The 20,233-nt window shown below is 35.7% G+C and overlaps 6 protein-coding genes across 6 annotated transcripts; 1 reads left to right on the top strand and 5 right to left on the bottom strand.

Moving 5' to 3' along the window:
• Window positions 1–159: 159 nt before the first annotated feature.
• Window positions 160–1,983, bottom strand: PHYBLDRAFT_146720 (hypothetical protein; the record flags this gene model as incomplete). The annotated part of the gene is made up of 1 exon (XM_018431714.1): window positions 160–1,983. One exon carries the CDS (start codon window positions 1,981–1,983, stop codon window positions 160–162), a length of 1,824 nt encoding a protein of 607 aa, XP_018290569.1.
• A 1,915-nt stretch (window positions 1,984–3,898) lies between these two features.
• Window positions 3,899–4,637, top strand: PHYBLDRAFT_146719 (hypothetical protein; the record flags this gene model as incomplete). The annotated part of the gene is made up of 2 exons (XM_018431713.1): window positions 3,899–4,137; window positions 4,181–4,637. 2 exons carry the CDS (start codon window positions 3,899–3,901, stop codon window positions 4,635–4,637), a joined length of 696 nt encoding a protein of 231 aa, XP_018290568.1.
• A 509-nt stretch (window positions 4,638–5,146) lies between these two features.
• PHYBLDRAFT_65433 (hypothetical protein) lies at window positions 5,147–7,380 on the bottom strand (the record flags this gene model as incomplete). The annotated part of the gene is made up of 3 exons (XM_018441459.1): window positions 5,147–5,216; window positions 5,297–5,441; window positions 5,577–7,380. 3 exons carry the CDS (start codon window positions 7,378–7,380, stop codon window positions 5,147–5,149), a joined length of 2,019 nt encoding a protein of 672 aa, XP_018290567.1.
• A 462-nt stretch (window positions 7,381–7,842) lies between these two features.
• On the bottom strand, window positions 7,843–9,827 carry PHYBLDRAFT_187420 (hypothetical protein; the record flags this gene model as incomplete). The annotated part of the gene is made up of 1 exon (XM_018439381.1): window positions 7,843–9,827. The coding sequence occupies one exon, from the start codon at window positions 9,822–9,824 to the stop codon at window positions 8,001–8,003; it is 1,824 nt and encodes a 607-aa protein (XP_018290566.1). The 3' UTR covers window positions 7,843–8,000.
• Window positions 9,828–9,988: 161 nt separating this feature from the next.
• On the bottom strand, window positions 9,989–12,378 carry PHYBLDRAFT_65435 (hypothetical protein; the record flags this gene model as incomplete). Its single annotated transcript, XM_018441460.1, has 3 exons — window positions 9,989–10,163; window positions 10,313–10,405; window positions 10,502–12,378. The coding sequence occupies 3 exons, from the start codon at window positions 12,376–12,378 to the stop codon at window positions 9,989–9,991; spliced, it is 2,145 nt and encodes a 714-aa protein (XP_018290565.1).
• Window positions 12,379–14,934: 2,556 nt separating this feature from the next.
• Window positions 14,935–16,343, bottom strand: PHYBLDRAFT_169652 (hypothetical protein; the record flags this gene model as incomplete). Its single annotated transcript, XM_018436124.1, has 5 exons — window positions 14,935–15,459; window positions 15,495–15,583; window positions 15,788–15,841; window positions 15,920–16,037; window positions 16,092–16,343. The coding sequence occupies 5 exons, from the start codon at window positions 16,341–16,343 to the stop codon at window positions 14,935–14,937; spliced, it is 1,038 nt and encodes a 345-aa protein (XP_018290564.1).
• Between the last annotated feature and the right edge of the window lie 3,890 nt (window positions 16,344–20,233).

Genomic DNA, 20,233 nt, shown 5'->3' with positions numbered 1-20,233 from the left:
TAAACGATATAAAATACAGCCCTTTTTTTTGAATCTGTAAAATTTTGACAATTTTCTCTCAAGTAATCTAAAATAAATAAACACAGAAAGCGTTTGAAAGAAATAAGTTAAGGGAAAAACCATCAAATATATTATGTAATATAGTCTCTGTTTATTTATTTATGGTAAAGGAACACAATAATTTTCCATGTTGCAATATCTCAGTTCGGCATAACCTATAAAAAGATCATTTATCCAATCGTCCTTAAAAACCTGTCCATTAAATGTTCGTTCAACCTCTTGTGCACTGTTGCTTTCTCTGAACCTAGAGCTTTGATAATATTCGGTGGCAATCAAAACTTCTTGTTCTGTAAGCTGTCTGATCTTTGGTGCAAAATCAAATGCGTAGTCTAATTCATAAAAAGTATGAAACCAAGTTGGGTGCCCTACAGCCGGGCCGTCGTTTTGGATTTGTTGTCTTTTTCCTGATAGCCGAGGACCAGTTGATTGGGAAAGTGATAGAAAATTAATGGCAGTACTCTTATCCATAAGTTTATCAGATGAATATAATTGAATGTGATCAAGACGCAATACTTTGAAACTGGTATAAGACATGTCAATATATAGTCTTTTAGTTTTATCAGAGACGGATCCACAAATTTGCGCTCGGGCTAGATCCATAAATTCCAAGCTTCTACATCTAAAGGACAAGTAGTCAAAGACAGGACCGCTTGCAACAACGCTGTCTAACTTCAAACTTTGTAAGCCATGTTTTATCAGCTCCCCGTGTATTTCTGGACCAATGAACAATCTTCCGTTGTGAAAACACAGGCGTCTTAAAGATATACAATTATCCAGTAAGTTATCCAATGCAATGGAGACGCCACAGTCTGTAATTTCGAGCTCCACCAATCGTGGGCAGTAAGAGAATTCTGGCCTTGCGATATTTTCAGTATCAAAATATACATCCCCCACAATGGATAACGTTTTGATAGTTTTTGAAAAAGACTGTACAAGCCTCTGAATAATCTTTTCAGTATAGATTGCCGAACAGCTGCATTTTTTGATAGTGTACTTTAATTTTTTGATGGGAGCCTTTGACGGGCAAAGAAGCTCCCATAAAATAGCATGGGACCATGCGGTACGATCTTCGGTGTAGAAGTCAAATGTATCCAGATGTGGAAATGCTGCTTTAATTGAGCGGAGAGGTGAACCTTTTAATTCTTTATAGCCTTTGACAATCCACCCACTTGATGCGCATGAGGTCTTCCATCGCAAAGTGTGCACATTTGGATACTTGTAGCTAAGATAATACAGCCACAGATGGTCCCAGTCTAAAATGTCGAGGTCAAGGGTCGTTACGGAGAGTATCGGTGTAATGTTAAGGTCTGTCTGTACAGAATCTTGGCTGATATCAGCAAGAGCTAGGCGTAACGTGATAGATGTGAGATGAGGCAAATATTCGTGGAGAGTATTAAGATTGCTTGGCGTAATCCGGAAAGAATAAACCGAGGAATACACACACACATCTAGTTTTCGAAGGCGGGGCATGGTTTTTAAAAGGTCAAGAAGATCCTTTGTCGGTATTTCTTGTACTACAGCATGTATTTGGAGCTTTATACTAACAAGTGAATCCAATGGAGGGTAGCTACTTGGGAAGTTCATACTTGAATATTTAGAGTATACGTATTGAATGTCAAGGTGCTTCAAGTTTGGAAATGTTCGGAAGGTATCACTCTGTAGCCAATCGATTGTACAATATCCAGTAAATCTTAATGCCTGTACTAGATGGTAAAATTGCCGGTGATTTATCATAGAATTATTTACGATAGCGCAAATCTCTTCAAGTTCTTTAGTAGAGCTGACATCGATACTTTTCCAGAGAGTTTCTTGAAATGGGGTTTTCCATCTCTTGCATGTTAGAGCGCAAGAAGCCTTGTCCTTATTAAATAAAAAGTCAGCAATCTGTGAAAGAATCTCAAAAGGAAATTCCGATGCCAGCATGACGGGTAAAGGAAAGAAAGAAAGAGAAAGATAGAAAACAAAAAAAAATTGACTATGGGCACTAAATATTAAGCTTTATATTAATGAAAGAGGCGTTTTTGGTCATCACCCTGTATTAAATTGATGTGTACAATTGTTTCAATTAATCATAAATGAATACAACCCGCAGTTCAAAGTGGAATTTTATAGCTTCATATGTTGTTTTTGGTTTTTTTTAAGCAAACCAAAGAATTTAAATGAAGGACGAGGTAGACTGGCTGTCTACATTTAGACAGTTTAATAAGCAAGAACCACACTATTTTAAGAAAGAGAAAACTGTTTGTCCAAGTTTATTTAAATATATGATATTAAAACAAAAACAAAAATATCCAATACAACAATTGAAAACCTTGGTTCAAATAGAATAGTAATAACTGCAATGTGTTTTTTAGTTTCTTTAACTTTATTTCATACTTTATATACTCATATTCTAACATTAATGATGAAAGTCCTATTGTGTAAATTCAATTACTATACGGTATGCCATTTGATCCTTAACTTTAGCTACTTCTCTACTGTTTATTTCAATTGGGCACAAAATTACCGTCATATATAGTATATGTATAATAATATGTATATGATTATGTCAAGAATGTTTCTGATATTATTGGATTATTTAATATCTCTGGCGTCTTTAAAGTGTCTAAGTCCTTGTAACCTCTGTAACCGTTAAAACTCTTAAATCCATTAGGACCCCTAAAACCCCAATAACCCTTAAAGCACCTAGAATATTCCAAGCCTTTAAAGTCTCTCAAGTTTTCAAGGATTTCAAAGCTGCTAAATTATTTTAAATTTCTATGTTGTTAAGACAATGTCATTAGATTCTTCTCAAATAAAAAAAAATCGGTCAGTGAACTACCGTCTTCATACCTTTCAAAAAGTCATTGAGTCATTTCTTTTAAATATCGAGCTAGTTCAAAGAACATTCTTGCTACTTTACTTGTCCTTATTGTTCATCTCAATTGGGAACACAATTGCATTGCAAGTTACCTGTGAAAGAGTAATTCATGAACTTGTTTTAAAAATATAGGAGGATCAAATACAAGCTATGTGCAGAGTATCCACCTTTCTTTTTAAAGGTACAGAAGAAGATATAGCGAACTCAAGCTTAAGCACTTTCTCTATAGACAAAAAGTTTATTAGTAGATACCTAGATTTTAAAAGCTTTATAGTCATGTTTTTTTTAAAAGACAAATACATAAGCATTAAATTTACTCATCTTTCTTGTCTCTTTCTATAAAAGAAAAAGCATATTATCTTTCGATATGCCTCGAATATACTTATTCATTAAAAATCATAGATTTGAGCATATAATTAGCTCTATGCAAATAAAAAAAATGCTTTGAATAATAGACAGACTTTTTTTTTTGAAGAACCTATACCAAATTACTTCAAAATAAGGGGGGTTCAGTATTTTTTTCTGAAAGACCTTTTAAATATAATTTTCTGGCTTAAACTATTGTCCAATAAAAGTCCTTGAGTACCACCTTTAAGATTTTCTGCTATAGGCTTCTATGTTTTTTAACTTAATTTAAATCAATCATATCTATAGTTTAAACCCAGAAATTATAAATATAAAAATCTATGTTCATTAAACTCTCCTATTGTATCTTTTTTTTCACAGATCCAAATGACCTTGTACAATATGTTTCTAGTTTTACTCTTGAATATCAAGAAGTAAAGAAGAGTGATGGCTTGCTCTTTCTCGTTCTGGTACAGAAAGTAAAATGATGCGCTAATATGGTGTGTGAACAACCAAACGGAGTATACAAAAAGATCTTTTTGAAGTGACTTGGTTGTCAATTAAGTGCTTTGGAAACAATATCTACTCCTACAAAAATAACATGTTCCTTAAAAATAAATAGATAAATAAATAATGGCCCCTCGAAATGCTCGATCCAAAATTGCGCACAAAAGGCCACGAACTGAGAACGGAAAATTCGGTCCTAAACCCCCAATCAGCATCATTGATAGCGAGAATACTATTGTAGAAGATGACCCTGTAGATGAGAACAATCACGAACTTGATGATCTAAATACAGATATGATGTTTGACACATCTCATAAAAAATTCTTGACATGGAATCCTGATGCTGGAAATAGTTTGCGTGAATTGTATAGAGGAACTTCTGACTCCTCGATCTTACGCAAAAAAAAGAAAAGCAAAAAAAGAACTCGAGGCAAATAAGAACAAGACCATCAGAACGCTTGCTGATTTTGGTTTTTCAAACAATTTTCCGCCAGTTTCGTATGCAGACGAGCCGCAACCTGTAGTCAAGGCAACAAAAGAACAGAACCTTGAAGAGATCTGTATTGCTTTTAATTCGATTTCCGATAAAGTCGAACCCCGAGCTAGTTCAAGCAGCAAGTCGTGCATGATCTCCTTTTACGAGGCAAGCAAACATATTGTTGTGAAGGATTATTTCAGACGCCTCTTGGGCAATTCTAAAAAGATTGATGCATCTCAAAAAGCAGCTGAGATCATTTGGCATAACCCTTCCAAGTATCGTGGAGAAGTAGTACGGGCTTGGGGAAAGGAGTATCTTAAGTTTGGAAGGATATCTGAGAGCCAACAGGGAAAACATTCAAAACGTTCTTTGGCTGTCAGTAACTAGAGCTTAAAGAATAAGGAATTGATCTTACCTTGTGTTCTAACGACAGACCTTTGTGGCCCTCTGGAAGTGTCGCAATGAGACTCTTTTGTGTGTGTCTAGGAATAAAAGGAAGTATAGTCCGAGTACGTTATAAAGCTGCATGAAACTATGAGGATATGTGTATTTCACAAAAAAATAGTAGGACGTTTATTTCAATTTTTATATGAGATCCGGCGTGGTATTGAATATTAGCATAGACTTGTGCAGACAGGCTATTTCAGTTTTACTTGCAATAGTTAGGAGACTGAGATATTCTCTTACTTCACATAAAGCCAGCTAAAACTGGTAATCCTTATTTACTACGAGGCTGCATCTTACGTCTATGTTTGAAAAGAGGGTATGTTGCTTGAGTATAAAAAAAAACTGCGTACACTAGAAAGGCAAGTATGAACAATGATAGAAAACAAATCCTAGTGTGTCTACCATGGCATCATTTAATTAAAGGCATGCAGGTCGAGAAAAAAAATACATCACGAAAGTGTCATATATGTGTATAAAAGCTCATTTTCGGTAAAGAGGTCTTTTCCAAAGAGAACATATCTTGATACAAAATTAAATACCAAGTCTAGTCAAGTAATAAAAACAAATAAATATTCTTCGCCTTTAAGAAAAAAAAATACGCAGTTAAAAGGCAAAGGTAAATTGTTTCCTTTAATTGGTGGATCTGTTCCCATGGAGTTGATCTTAGGATGACAACTTTCCAAATACATGAGATCGAAAATATAACTGCTGCAAACGACTTTTTTTTGTTTTGGATCACATTTCCTAAATCATATGTACTTATTAAAAAAAGCTAAAATTCATTACTACTGCTGCGGATTCTTTTGTAGCCAATTATAATTAGAATAAATCAATTTTATTTGGAATAAAATAAAGGCACAGAATACTTAAGTATATTACCACATCTCAGCTCGGCATAACCTCTACAAAGGTCTTTTTTCCAGCTTTCCTTGAAGGTCTGTTCATCAAAATATGCATCTTCCTCTTGCATATCGGTGGCTTCTGTGGATGAGACGCCCTTGTAGTAATCCAGTGTAGTGCAGATCTCTTGTTCACTAAGTTTCCTAGTCTTTGGAGTGTAGTCGAATGCAAAGTCTTGCTCACAAAAGAGATGAAACCAACCTATGTGGTCTATAATAGATGTCACATTTCCGGAATCCATAGTTTCCATTTGTGGGAGAGGATCAATTAACTGGGACAGCAATACAAGGTTTACTGCGGCGTTTTCTTCAATACGTTCACTGGACGAGTAGAATTGAACAAACTCGAATTCAAGGAGCTCGAGATTTGTATAGGACATGTCAATGCACATTACTCTGGTTTCTTCGGACATCGTTCCATAGATTTTTGAGTGTGTTATCTTCATTAATTTCAATCTTCTGCACCTGAAAGACATGTAATTGAACACAGGAACACTTGTAGTGACATTTTCTAACTCCAAACGTTGTAGTCCATGTTGCATTGTTGTCCCGTGTGCGCCCGGATCGATGTACAATATTCCGCTACAATACTTCAATTGCCTCAAGGCTGTACAGTTATTCAATAAGCTGTCCAAGGCAATAGATACACCGCAGTTTTTGATTTCAATGTTCACCAACTGCGGGCAAAAACAAAATTCTGGTCTGATAGTATTATCAATATCAAAAGAGATATCCCCCTCCATGGAGAGCGTCTTAAGTGTTTTTGAAAAGAATGGCACAAGTTGTGAAATGACGGTTTTTGGATAGCTCTCGTTATGAATTCTGTGCATCGCCTTGTATTTTAAATTCTTGATCCGAGAACCGGGTTGGCAGATAAAATCCCAGAAAGCAGTATGTGACCATTCGCTGCGGTCAGCGGTACAGAATTCAACCGTCTCTAGGTGTGGAAGTACTGTCGTAATTGAAGGGAGAAGCAATCCTTTTTTCTCAATGTATTGTTCAATATTCGATTCATCTGAGTTGCATGAGGCCATCCATTTTAGAGTACGTAGGTTTTTATACTTGTAGCTAAAGTAGCATAGCCATAGATAGTACAGCCATACATTATTCCTGTTTACGATTTCGAGATCGAGTGAAGTTACAAAGCATGCGGGTATAGTGCTTGGTATAATCTTTACAGCATTTTGGTGGATATCGGTGAGGGAAACTCGAGCCTTGATATGTTTAAGCTTGGGTACCGCCTTGTAAATAGCATTAAAGTTATCCATGTCAAAGTTTATTGCACCCCGTGAAGAATTCGGGAAGATGTCTATTTCTTTGAGATTAGGAAATCGGGACAGAAATTTGATGAGCATTGGCGTCGATGTAGTCCACGGAAGAGTAAGTACTCCAAGTCTCAGGCTGGTCAGTGATTCCGATGGACCACTATATTTGGGCAAGTCCATATCTGTATCTTCAAGATATATAGAGGTTATACTGAGGTTTCGCAAGTTTACGAACGCCCGAAAGACATCAGCTTGGAGCCAGTTGGTTAAAGTAGTGTGTCCAGTAAGATTTAGAGTTTGACCAATTATAATTCCAGGGAACTTTCTTGTTAAATTGATTACAATGTAGCAAAGGTCGGTTACTCTTCCTATAGATTTGGCGTTAAAGGAGAGCCAAAGTGATTCTTGAAAGGGAGTTGTCCATCTCTTGCAAACCAGAGTGCAAGAGGCCTTATCATTGAACAAAAGAAAATCGGCAATTCTTGAAAGGAGCTCAAATGGGAGTTTGGATATAGGCATGACGATAATAAATATAAGTAAAGTAAGAGAAGTGTATTATTGTGAGCTTGATTACGAAGACTTATTTAAATGAAATGGCTGTAGGGAGATGTAACCGGTTGTTACACGTATTGGTACATTCGTTCTAATGAAGCAGAAAATACAGGGTACAAGCCGCAGTCAGCTATATATATATATATTTTAAAAAAATTATGTACTTATTGTTGTTGTACTAAGGTTTAAGTAACGGTCAATGAGAGTTCATATCCCAAGAATATATTGAGAGGTTTCACCTACAAAATATAGTTTTTCCTTTCTGATATCTTTTCTTTATTGTTTACTCTAGGTTACAGACCAGAATGATTGTAATAGTAAAGAGGCAAGACTTATATAATACTTTATTGAGTTTTCAAAGGATCTGATGCTTTATAATGGACAGTAAAGTTGGGTCAAAGCTGAGAAATGAAAAAGGAAATGGAAAGTCATATAATGTAATTGTTTTATTAATCAAGTAGAACCACTGACATTACCTAATCAAGTTTCAAATATATAAATACATATAAATAAAGAAATATAACAAAGATATCAAATATACTTTACAAGTAATCAGAAAATATACTCTTGAAATGGTCTCACTTAATCTACGATAAAGGAACACGGCAGTCGGCTATGAATCCACACCTTAGTTCGGCGTAGCCTCTGTAAAGATCCGCTTTCCAATCTTCCGCGAAAGTCTGCCCATTAATAGATCGTTCAGCTTCTTGTACAGTGACACTCTCTTTGAATAATCTTTTTTGATAATAATTGGTAATGGTAACAACTTCTTGTTCTGAGAGATTCCTGATCTTTGGTGCATAATCTGATGGGTAATCTAATTTGCAGTAGAGGTGGAGCCAAGCTAGATGTTTTACATTAGGGCCCATGTTTCTGAGTTGTCGCTTTTCGCTTGACAGTCCAGTGTCAGTTAACTGAGAGAGCAATACCAAGTTTATGATGGTGTTCTTATTCATACGTTCATCAGACGAATAGAATCTTGCACGGAAAACATTTAGTACTTTAAGTCTGGTGTAAATCATGTTGATGTGTAGACTTCTAGTATCGTCAGAAAGTGATCCACAAATCTGGGCTTGAGTTAAATCCATATATTCCAGGCTTCTACATCTAAAAGACAAGTAGTCAAATACAGCGGCATTTGCAACAACACCGTCTGTATCCAAAGTTTGTAGTCCATGTTGCATTGGCTCGCCATATGTTTTCGAATCAATGTACAGTCTTCCGTCCACATATTTAAATTGCCTTAGGGCTATACAGTTATCCAACAAGTTATCCAAAGCAATCGATACGCCAGAGAATTTGATTTCAAGATCCACCAATTGTGGACAATAAGAGAATTCTGGTCTTGCGATATTCTTAAATTTAAACCGCATATTACCGACAATAGAAAACGTTTCAATGGTTTTCGAAAAGGATTGCAAAAATCGTTGAATAATTGTCTTTAGGAAACTAGCTTCACAGTCAGAATATTTGGTTTCGTACTTTATGGTTTTGATAGGTACATTTGATCGACAAAGAAGGTCCCAGAAAATAGCGTGTGACCATTCTGTACAATCTTCTGTGTAGAAGTCGACTGTTTCTAGATGTGGAAATACTGTTGCAATTGAATGGAGAAGAGCCACGTTTCTTTCTTCGTAATTTTTAACGATCCATCCAGTGGCTGCGCATGAGGTTCTCCACATTAAAGTACGTAGGTAAGGATATTTGTATGTAAAGTAGTACAGCCATGGATGGTCCCAATCTACAATGCTGAGATCAAGAGTCGTTACAGAGAGTGCTGGTACAGTTTTTGGAATCTCTTGCACATATTTTTTGTGGATATCAGTAAGAATTAAACAGGCCTTAATATATGCGAGATGTGGTAAGGTTCTGTGGAGGGTATTGAAACTATTGGATGAAAATCGAAGTGGCGAAACAGAGGAATACGCGGTAACGTCTAACTTTTGTAGATGGGGTATATTTTCCAAATACTCAACAAGAATATCCGTCGCCATTGGCAGTTTTACGACCTTAATTTGAAGCTTTATGCTAACTAGGAACTTTAACGGACGATAATAACTTGCCAGTCCTATGTCTTCCTGGTTAATATGTAGGCTCTCCAGGAAAAGATGCTTCAAGTTCGGTAATATTTGAAAAATGTCACTTTGCTGCAAATCGATTTTGCATGGTCCAGTAAACCGTAAGCCTTGTACTATCAGATCGTAAGGCGGAGAGTTACTCGTTGGATTTTTTATGAGATTACATATCTCTTCGAGTTCTATCATAGTGTCGACTTTTATATTTTTCAAGATTGATTGTTGAAACAAAGCTCTCCACCTCTTGCAAGTAAGAGAGCATTCGTACTTGTCATTCTTTAAAAGAAAGTCTGCGATCTGTGCAATAATCTCAAAGGGCAGTTCAGATGCCCACATAATTGTAACAAAAAGAAAGCAGAAACAAAATAAAGAAAAAAGTGTGGGAATAAAAAGGCACTCATTATTTATGAGTTTTAAAACGAAACTTTATCAAGTCGACAAAAGAACTGTGAGTCATTTTTATTATACATCACGGGTATTGTTACACTTGACCCAGTAAACTACAAAGATATACAAGCCTCAGAACATCTGTAAAAGTAGTATTCAAATCCAGTGTTTCCTTGATTAAATGCTTTTTGATAAATGCTGTTCGAGAAAATCTTCTGCAACAGACGCATTTCAGACAGCACGTGTTTTAGTGCGCTATCATTCTTCTGATTTATATGATGGAGATACCTTTAGCAATTAAAGACCAATCACTTTTGTGGCTTCAGTCATCCGGATTAAACTACCAAAAAAATGCAGTTAAAATATCAGACTTGGATATTGAAATAGTTTCTAATTTTAAGCTGGATACTTTAAAAAAGCAGAATAATCTGATTAACCTGGTGGATGACTGTCTCTTTATAGACAGCTTAACTGGTAAGATACAAATCTTGATTACTCGGCGAGTATCAAGGAAATGTTGGATTATGTCTCTTATATAAATTGATACCTTTATCTATGTATATTTATTATATCGCTTATACATATAAATATAAATATAAGTAGCAAGAAATAAGTTATTATTTTACATTTTAGGCAAGTTGCTATACAGCATTTGCCAAAAATCTTTTTCATCTGTCCAAAATAAAGGTACACGATAATCGGCTATGTGGCCACATCTTAATTCAGAATAACCTCTACAAAGATCCGCCTTCCAATTTTCCTTTGATACTTGGCCGTTAAAAGATCTTTCAACTTCTGGAACATCAATGTTTTCTATGGATCTGAATTCTTGATAATACTTGATAGTATCATCAGCCTCTTGTTTAGAAAGTTGCCTGATTTTTGGTGCATAGTCGAAGGCATAGTCTAGCTCACAGAAGAGATGAAACCAGCCTATAGTGTCCACAGAAAGGCTGTCACTCACTTCTTCTGTATTTTCCATTGACGGCAGGGGTTTAGTCAACTGAGATAGGAGTATTAAGTTTATTGCTGTATTTTCATCAATAGTTTCAACAGATGAATAGAATTGAACGCGGTTGAGATGCAGTACTTTAAATTGCGTGTGGGGCATATCAATACACAGACGTCCAGTCTTATCAGAGATTGGTCCACAAATGTACGATTGAGTTAAGTTCATATATTGCAAGTTGTTACATCTAATGGACGTGTAGTTAAACACGGGTGCGCTTGCAAAAATACTATCAAGCTCCAGAATACGTAATCCATGAGCCTTTCGATCTATTTGTGCGTCTGGACAAAGATACAGCTGTCCATTGGAAAATCGAAATCGTATCAGGGTTGTGCAGTTATCCAATAGATTATCCAATGCAATGGATACGCCACAGTCTTTGAATTCAATATCTACCAGTAGTGGACAGTAAGAGAACTCTGGTCTTGCGATATTTTCGATATTAAAAAATACGTCTCCTACAACGGTAAAGGTTTCAAGGGTTCTCGAAAAGGATTGTACAAATTTTCGGATAATTGATTCTAGAAATAATGCGCCGCAACTGCAGTCTTTGATCTGGTAATTCAAGTTTTTGATTGACACGTTTGATCGACAAAGAAGTTCCCAAAAGATAGCGTGTGCCCATTCTGTAGTTTCTTCAGTACAGAAATAAATTGTCTCCAAGTGTACAAACGCTTTTGTAATTGAACGAAAAGGTGCTATTCTTGCGGAGCCGTAGTCTTCATCAATCAACTCCCTGGATGCAGGCGATGCTTTCCATCTCAGAGTACGTAAGTTAGGATATTTCAATGTAAAATAGTACAGCCATAGATGCCGCCAGTGAAAGAGGGTAAGATCGAGGGTTTCTACGCAAACTGCCGGTATGGTGTTTGATATGTCCGAAGCTTCATTTGGATTTATATCACAGAGATTTAAGTTAGTTTTGATAGCTACAAGATGCGGCAATGCTTTATGTAGTTCATTGAACTGCTGTAATTCAAAATCAATTGTGTAAGACAGATACTCGAAAGATATGTCTATTTTCTGGAGATTCGGAATGTTTGTCAAGACCTGAATAATGGCTGTAGTTGGTATTGTCCATTCGGATGGTTCGATTCTGAGCTTTATGCTAGTTAGCGACTCCCATTTAGCGCCATGTATTGTTTGTTTGAGGTCAACTTGGCCAAAAGATATAGTCTCAATATCGAGATGCTTCAAATTTAGGAAAGTTCGGAAAACAGGGTTCAGCTGCCAGTTAGTTAAGCTAGACTTTCCAGTAAAGCGTAAGCCTTGAACTATCAGACCATATGGTGGAGATTCTGCTGATGGCTGATTCACGATAGTACACATGTTTTCTAGTGTTTCCATAGAATCGATTTCTACGTTCTTCCACAATGATTCTTGAAACGGATTTTTCCATTTCTTACAGGTAAGAGTACAGGAAAACTTGTCTTCTGTCAATACAAAATCTGCAACTTGCAAAAGGATCTCAAAAGGTAGCTCTGATGCCAGCATAAAAGCAATGAAAAGAAAAAGTAAATAAAAATAAATAAGGAGAAAATACAAAGATTATGAATTTTAGTAAAGAACTTTATATGCATAGGCAATTTAAAAAAAAATTACAACATCCAAAGTCACAAGTTTTGTTACACTTGTCTTAATGGAGTAACCATCAAGAGGTATAAACCGCAGTAACTTAACATATTGACAAGTAGAGTGCGCCAAATTTATAATGACCAATTCTTGAAAAGAGGATTTTTTTTTATTTTGGCTTTTAAAATCTGGTTTAATAAAAAGACATATAAAGCCACGATTATTTAGCAGTAATTAAAAGATAAAGGTTAAAGATTACACTAGCCAATAAGATTCATTTCCGATTGATATCCTAATATTCGATACAATGCATTTCAAAAGATGAATGAATAAATTAAATAATCATAGCAATGTAGCTTTATACTTCTCGTGTCTCACTCTTTTCAAAATACTATTATCCAGTATAAATTCACTTTCTTAAGGAATACCAACGAATATTCAGAAATGATAACCTCTATTAGGTTATTGGTCTGAAATCCAAAAGAATTTGACGAAATTTATCAAGTTTTAGTTTAGTTATTTTTCTTTGACTAAAGGGTGTATAGGTGACATACTTGGGGTGGCAATAGTGGATCCTTAATGCATACAGTACAATATACCACTTTTCTGAAGACCAAAAAACACATACGGGTCCTATAAGTTCCCATGTTCTTACGGTGAGAAATCATGGATGAGAACAGTAACTTTTGATATAGAAAAGGATAGAAGAACGCTAATTATTCGGGCCAGACACTTTTCCTCTCGGGCACGACGTTTCTCTGGAGCACTACGTTTATTGAATCTCCGCCTTTCACCATTTACCGGCCTCATAAAAAGTGACTTGTTGTCCGGCATCCAGCAATTTTATCTGGTCCCTAACCACCCAAAGTAGTTTATATGAGTAAAATCAATCTATCAAAATATAAATAATCTAACTCATGAATAAAGTACATATTCATTTAATATAACGGAATTTCTAGGTGTACTTAAGTAGTAACCATATTAAAATTTCTATTTTTTTTATGCAGTATATACAAAATATACAATTTGTAAACGTCGTGCCCGAGAGGCAAAACGTCGTGTCCCAAACGTGACTGTGTAAGAAACGTCGTGCTCGAGAGGCAAAATGTCGTGTCCTAAATGTGGCGATAGAATAATTGTGTTCAAGAAAACTGTTGATGCAATATTTTACTTATTGAAAGTAAAGCTTCTATAAGTATAATTATAGAGGTTTCTAGAATTTTACTTTACATTTTAAAGAGTTCATATTCAATGCAATGTCTTTTTTATTGTAGTTCTCATGCAATAAACGCACAATATAAAATAAATAAATAAAAATTGTGACCACACCTATTTCTGTAAAAACACAAGATCTATTTGTTTCCCGTCAACAAATCACATACTTACTGTTGCTAATGAGTAATATTTTCACGATTTAACTTGAGACATAAATCATATATTTTCATTTTATGTGATTTAAGTGGAAAAGATTATAATCCATATAATTTGCATTTTTTTCAAAAACTTTCATAATAGATATAAAGGTAATGAAGCCTTTTATGCCTAAGAAAGTTTGCATAGCAGTAAAGCTAATATATTTTTACAAAATTCATGTTTTTATTTTTTATTTTTTATTTTTATTTCTTCTGTAAAAACTCTTTCTATCATTTCCTTGCAACATGTACATGAGATATTTTATCAAAAATACAAAAAATGAAAAATATTCATATAAGACCAAAAAAAGTTTTTAATTACATATATTCAGATAACATATGAATCCAGTAAAAGTTTCATAGAAAACAAATGAGAAAAAAGTGATTCTACAAGCAAATACAATATTTTATTTTATTGAAAAAAAGCAAATTTTTGAGATATTACGTTAGTTTTCTCATGATCGACCCTTTCAATTCAACTAAAAATCCTAGAACCCATACATATATCTATACACTACTTGGATCCAAAGTTATAGAGAGCCAAGTCTTGAATTGATGAAATAAATAGATGCAAATGCATAATATAACATATTCGAAGATAGTTTGGCTCGATCTGTGTAACACCATCCGATATTTATGGTTTTTAATTCGCTGGTTATAAGTTTAACTCGAAGGGTAAAGTACTTCCCACGAATGATCTCTAGGAAAAAACAGAGCGGAGAGTCATTTAACCCACAAGTGATAGATAGCTTATGTTGATGCAAAGAAACAAATTGATAAGATTTATAAAGATTTAAAAAAATTGTCTAGCTAATAAAATATAAAAGTAAATGAGTAAATAAATAAGAAAAGATCTAGCTAATAAAATATAAGTAATAAAGTATAATTAAAAGAGTAATAAAATAGAAAAGAATATCGAAAAGAAATTATTTTGGAGTAAGATCAATTGGTTGATCTAGAACAGAATGGAGAGAGAGCATGACATTTCGGCGATCATGCTTGTTAAATTCTTTGAACTTATTCCAGTAAGTATCAAAGTTATCATCAATTTTATTTCTGGCACAACCTAAAAAAATAATTCAGGAACAGTTGGCAATTTTCTAGAGATATTATGGGAAAGGTCAACTGTTGTCCAGTGATTACTGTTAACATAATTAAAAATCAGAGGTTGTTGTTGTTTGGTTTTGTTGTTGGGAAGGGCTAATGGGAGAAAGGTTGTTGAGGGGGTGTTGGGGTTGTCTGAGTAGACGCAGACTGGTCGTGTATATGTGTCCGCAGCTAGTTGAGCACAGTCGGGTGTGTTAAACCACATACTGGCATCTGAACATACTGGGATGAAGTTGGTGTTGGTGTTGGTGTTGGTGTTGCTATAATCGAGTTGAGAGTCATATTGAATGATTTTTCCTAGTTGGCTTGTGTCAGTGCCAAAGGTGTTTGTGTACAATGTTTTGTATTTCGGCAGGGCAGCTAGCATATCCCTTTTTACAAGTGGAAACTTATTTTGATCTTTGTAGATCAAGTGGGCAAGGACCTGAAAACCACACCACCCGTCAGCAGTAGGGCTAAACCCACCCTTGACATCATTGACTATCTATGAGAGACAGGAAAACCGGGCTGGAATTTGACCCTCTTGCCAACAGAGATGCAATTATCATACTGGTAATCTTCTAGGGCGGTGGCGGGTCTTTTGAACCCATTTTTTTGGGGGGCATCGACTAAAAAGTATATAAGTATAAGACGATAGTTCTCTTTATGGATTCAATTACACTGTAAAATAAGAAAGCATATTACCTGGGTCGAGAGGCTCTTGTTTTATTTTTGTTGTTTTATTTTTGGTGGCATCGACTAAAAAGCATATTCGTGTAAGACGACATCCCTCCACATAAATTCAATTAAAGTAAAATAAAAACACATCTTACCAGGGTCAAGAGGCTCTTGCTTTACTTGTTTTATTTTGTTTTTGGTAGCATCGACTAAAAAAACATGAAAGTATAAGATGGGAATCCTTTCTCATAGATTCAATTACATTGTAAAATAAGAACACATCTTACCTGGGTCGAGAGGCTCTTGTTTGTTTTTGTTTTGTTTTTTGTTTTTTGTTTTTTGTGTAGCTGCAGGCTTTCCCTCCCTCATTTTAGCTCTCAGTCTAACCATTGCCTTAAGGCCAGCCTAGTATTTCAAGATACATATTAATACTTTGTTATGTTATTTTTTTTATCTTACATGACCAGACGAAACACTGATCTTCCTCCAGTTTGCCCGACCAAAGTCTTTGGGAAGGTATTTGGGACGTGCACCACCCTTTCTTCTGCCAGGATATTTAATTTTTTCTGGGGCTTGAAAGTTAATCGAAGGGTGCCCAGTTTTGCCTTCGAATTCAGAAGTAACCTTCTTGATCTTTTGAAGGAGGTTGGCCACTTGCTGGCTGCCCTCACAAGAGCGGAAAAGAGCCTCAAGCTTTACAATCTCTTGCATCCACTCTTCTGGCCTCTCGGCAATTACGTGCGCTGTACAACTTTCTTCGAAAGATGTCTCTTTTAGAACAGGGTTTATGATCCATCTTTCAGGAACATCATCAAGGGTGAGCTCCCTTCCAGCTGGCAGCGAGTGCCTGCAGGGCAAGCCGAACTCAAACCTGTTTTTGCAATGACAAAATTCATCGTCTCTATTGATCAAGCGAAGTTCTTGATCAATAACAAGCAATACTCTCTTAGAGTCTTTCATAAAAAGCCTGGAAAGCTGCTTGTTGCGGCCAACCAAGACATCAACAGTTGTCGATTCCCTGATTTTTATAGCATTGAAGTCTCTTTCGAGCCTGTCTACATAGGAGTTGACAGCTTCAAATGCAAGTCCCAAAGACGAAATTGCTGATATCCCTCTTTTCAAAGCTTGGTGTGCGCTCTCGACTCTCTGGGTAGTTGTACACCCAAAATGCATTTGCTGGCTGGTCAGGTATCCTGCCCACTTCTCCTGGCACTTTATCCATCTTTCGGCAAAGTAAACCGATGCATCTACCTTGGACCCTCCTTCGTCTACTTCGCAACCAGAAGATACTGCATTGAACTTCATCAACGCAACCTCGAAATCCCTTCTGGTACTGCTGTGAATCATGGAGTTCACATACTCCATAAGGACCTCTTTCTCTGCAACTGACTTGAGTTTTCCAGCGAAGGCTTTCTCAACGCTATTCAACATATGCCAGTAGCATAGCAATTTGACGTTTTTTGGGAATACAATGTCAAGTGCATTCATTAAGGCCATACATTTGTCTGTTACAAATAGAGAACTGCTTTTCTTATTCTCAAAAACAAGTGCCTTGAGCTGCTCAAGGAACCAAACGTAGGTCTCCTGTTTCTCATTCGAAACCCAGGCGAAGGCAATGGGAAACGATTTAAGAGCGTCTCCCCCGAGGTTATGGACACCTTCCACGCATACAAGAGGCATTTCCAAATTATTGGTTGAGTAGGTGGCATCGACGGCCATGACTTCTGGGAAGCGACGGGCTCTTTCTAGCATCTTTGGGTGCGAGAAAAATACTCTTTCAAGAGATCCATATTTGCCGGCGTCATAGCGTACAAGATATCCCTTAGCTTCCATGGTTTTAACGAGTTCAGTACCTGCATCCTGAGAAGTGGAAGCAGTAGCACGAGCAAAAGCAGCCTTGATATTGTTGATGTCATTCACATACAACTTATGGCTGACATTATCCTCTTCATTGATCGCCTTTTGGATCTCACGAGTCTTGGTTTTGGTCTCAACAAGCTTCATAATTTCCCTAGCATCATCGACAGTAACCTTTGACAAACGACCTTTCAAGGTAGATTCCAGGCAGTCATCATCAAGAGGGTGATTGTGGTAGCCTTCAATCTCATTGGTGGCTTTCAAAAGAAGATATCCTTTAGCGGCCTTCTTGTATGATATTTTCAAGAGATAGGGGCATCCAGTCTTTCCACTAGACGGAATTCTCTTGCGTTCGCTGTCTTCAATATTCCGTGTGTTCTTATAATGACCGCCCTTGGCACACTTCAAATACACTCGAGTTGGTTTACTATCTCTAGTTACAAATGCAAAATTGTTGGCAAGTGCATATTCCTGCATCTTTGAAATTGCCATTGTCATGTCACTGTAACCATTAACTGTTGAGACAGGAAGAGGTTGTTGGACAGGATAATGTTCCTTTCCATTGAAAAAGCGGATTTCTTTATTGATAGGATTTATATTGAAGTGATTTCTAGAGAATACTTATTAACATCATGATTTCTAATTGCTAATCTGCAATGAGCAAAGTAATCTCTTTACTATCTCCGAGAAAAAATAATATTTTTAAGTGCAATTGATTAGTAGCTCTTACGAGATGAGTATAGAATAGAAAAGAAGGTTTTATATTTAAATATTGAGTTAAGAATTTCAGGACACATCGTTTTGCCCTGAAGGATTGGAGAAAATACCTCGGACCTCGGACAAGTAGTCACAACGAATTAGTCCGGCAAAAAAAAGGTAGTGCCCCATCCTGAAAATGTCGTCCCCGTAAGATTGCTGCTTCTCAACATCATACATAATTTATAGCTATTGTTAATAGAGTATTATAGAAATGCGATCTATTTATTCAATATATTGTGGACCAAGGATGTATATAATATGTCAGAGAAACTATGTAGAACATGACATTGTCTTTATTTATCTTTTAGAAGACAAACGAATACATAAGCATATAGATAAAAAGACACTATCACAGTACCTATTAGTCCCTTTGATACACCCACATAATTAAAGACTCTTTATGGCAAGCATAATATGTCAAATATTTTTCATCCAAATGCAGCACCAAAATTGCAATAATTTTACATAAACTCTTCTGCTAGGGAATATATTAAACTTGCTTTAGACAACACATCATAGATATATACAAGAGACCCTCACAGATTAAGCGTTCTGTTCACATGTAGGGTATCTTGTAAGAGGCAGTGTAACCAGTTACAGCCCATTTGTTAGTGTGGTATATATGACACACTTGAGTGAAGAACATACTTCATAGCCAAACTCTGGTTCCTTCCTTACCATAACTCAACCCCCTATTGTTAGACTTTTTTTTTACTATTAAAGTTAAAAGAAATTCAAAGCTTGCGCCTATTAACAAAACTTCTTTAACTTGGTCTAAATTCTTTGCGGTATTCTCTTGCATCTGACCCAAGTATGAAATGGTAATAAAAATTACCCATGCCAAGATTGATTAACTTTCCGTGGCGACAAAAATGAAGAAGTATGTTGCTGCTTCTTAAGCTTAAACTAGCTTTCTTTTGGGGGGCGGTGCTCCTCACCTTTTTGCAAGTTTTATAAAACCATTCCTTACTGCTATATTATAATAAGCTCATTATTACACTATAACTTGTACAAGATTATGGCTGAGTGTATAATTTGATGCAATATTGGTATCAATAGATTTATAAAAGGGACTTATTCTAAGACAAAAGCTAAGTCCGGCGAATTGGTGATTGAAGTATTTTAAAGCTATAAGCACCAGACTTTAAGCAGGCATAATTTACAGGTTCAAAGAATCTGCGAAAAAAGTATGAAGTGAGCCAAGTCAAATTACTTTGTAAGTGAAGTTTTTTAGGGATATAGAAGACGAAGTAGACCGGCTGCCCTCATTGGGACAGTTTGATAAGCAATAAGCATACTATTCTAAGAAAGAAAATCCATTCGCCAAGTTTATTTAAATATTTGATACTAGAACAAAAACATACATAGCTCATACAAAAATTGAAAACCTTGGTTCAAATAAAATGGTAATAATTGCAATGTGTTTTTTAGTTTCTTTAACTTTATTTCATACTTTATATACTCATATTCTAACATTCATGATGAAAGTTCTATTGTGTAAATTCAATTGCCATACGGTATGCCATTTGATCCTTAACTTTAGCTATTTCTCTACTGTTTATTTCAATTGGGCACAAAATTACCGTCATAATAGTATATGTATAATAATATGTATATGATTATGTCAAGAATGTTTCTGATATTATTGAATTAATTTAAAATCTCTGGCGTCTTTAAAGTGTCTAAGTCCTTGTAACCTCTGTAGCCGTTAAAACTCTTAAATCCATTAGGACCCCTAAAACCCCAATAACCCTTAAAGCACCTAGAATCTTCCAAGCCTTTAAAGTCTCTCAAGTTTTCAAGGATTTCAAAGCTGCTAAATTATTTTAAATTTCTATGTTGTTAAGACAATGTCATTAGATTCTTCTCAAATGAAAAAAAAAATCGGTCAGTGAACTACCGTCTTAATACCTTTCAAAAAGGTATTGAGTCATTTCTTTTAAATATCAAGTTAGTTTAAAGAAGATTCTTGCTACTTTCCTTGT

Source organism: Phycomyces blakesleeanus (assembly GCF_001638985.1).
Source record: "Phycomyces blakesleeanus NRRL 1555(-) unplaced genomic scaffold PHYBLscaffold_13, whole genome shotgun sequence".
In the NCBI taxonomy this organism is placed as follows: Eukaryota; Fungi; Mucoromycota; class Mucoromycetes; order Mucorales; family Phycomycetaceae; genus Phycomyces; species Phycomyces blakesleeanus.
Note: the sequence above shows the minus strand (reverse complement) of the source record. Positions and strands in the feature narration are given on the sequence as shown.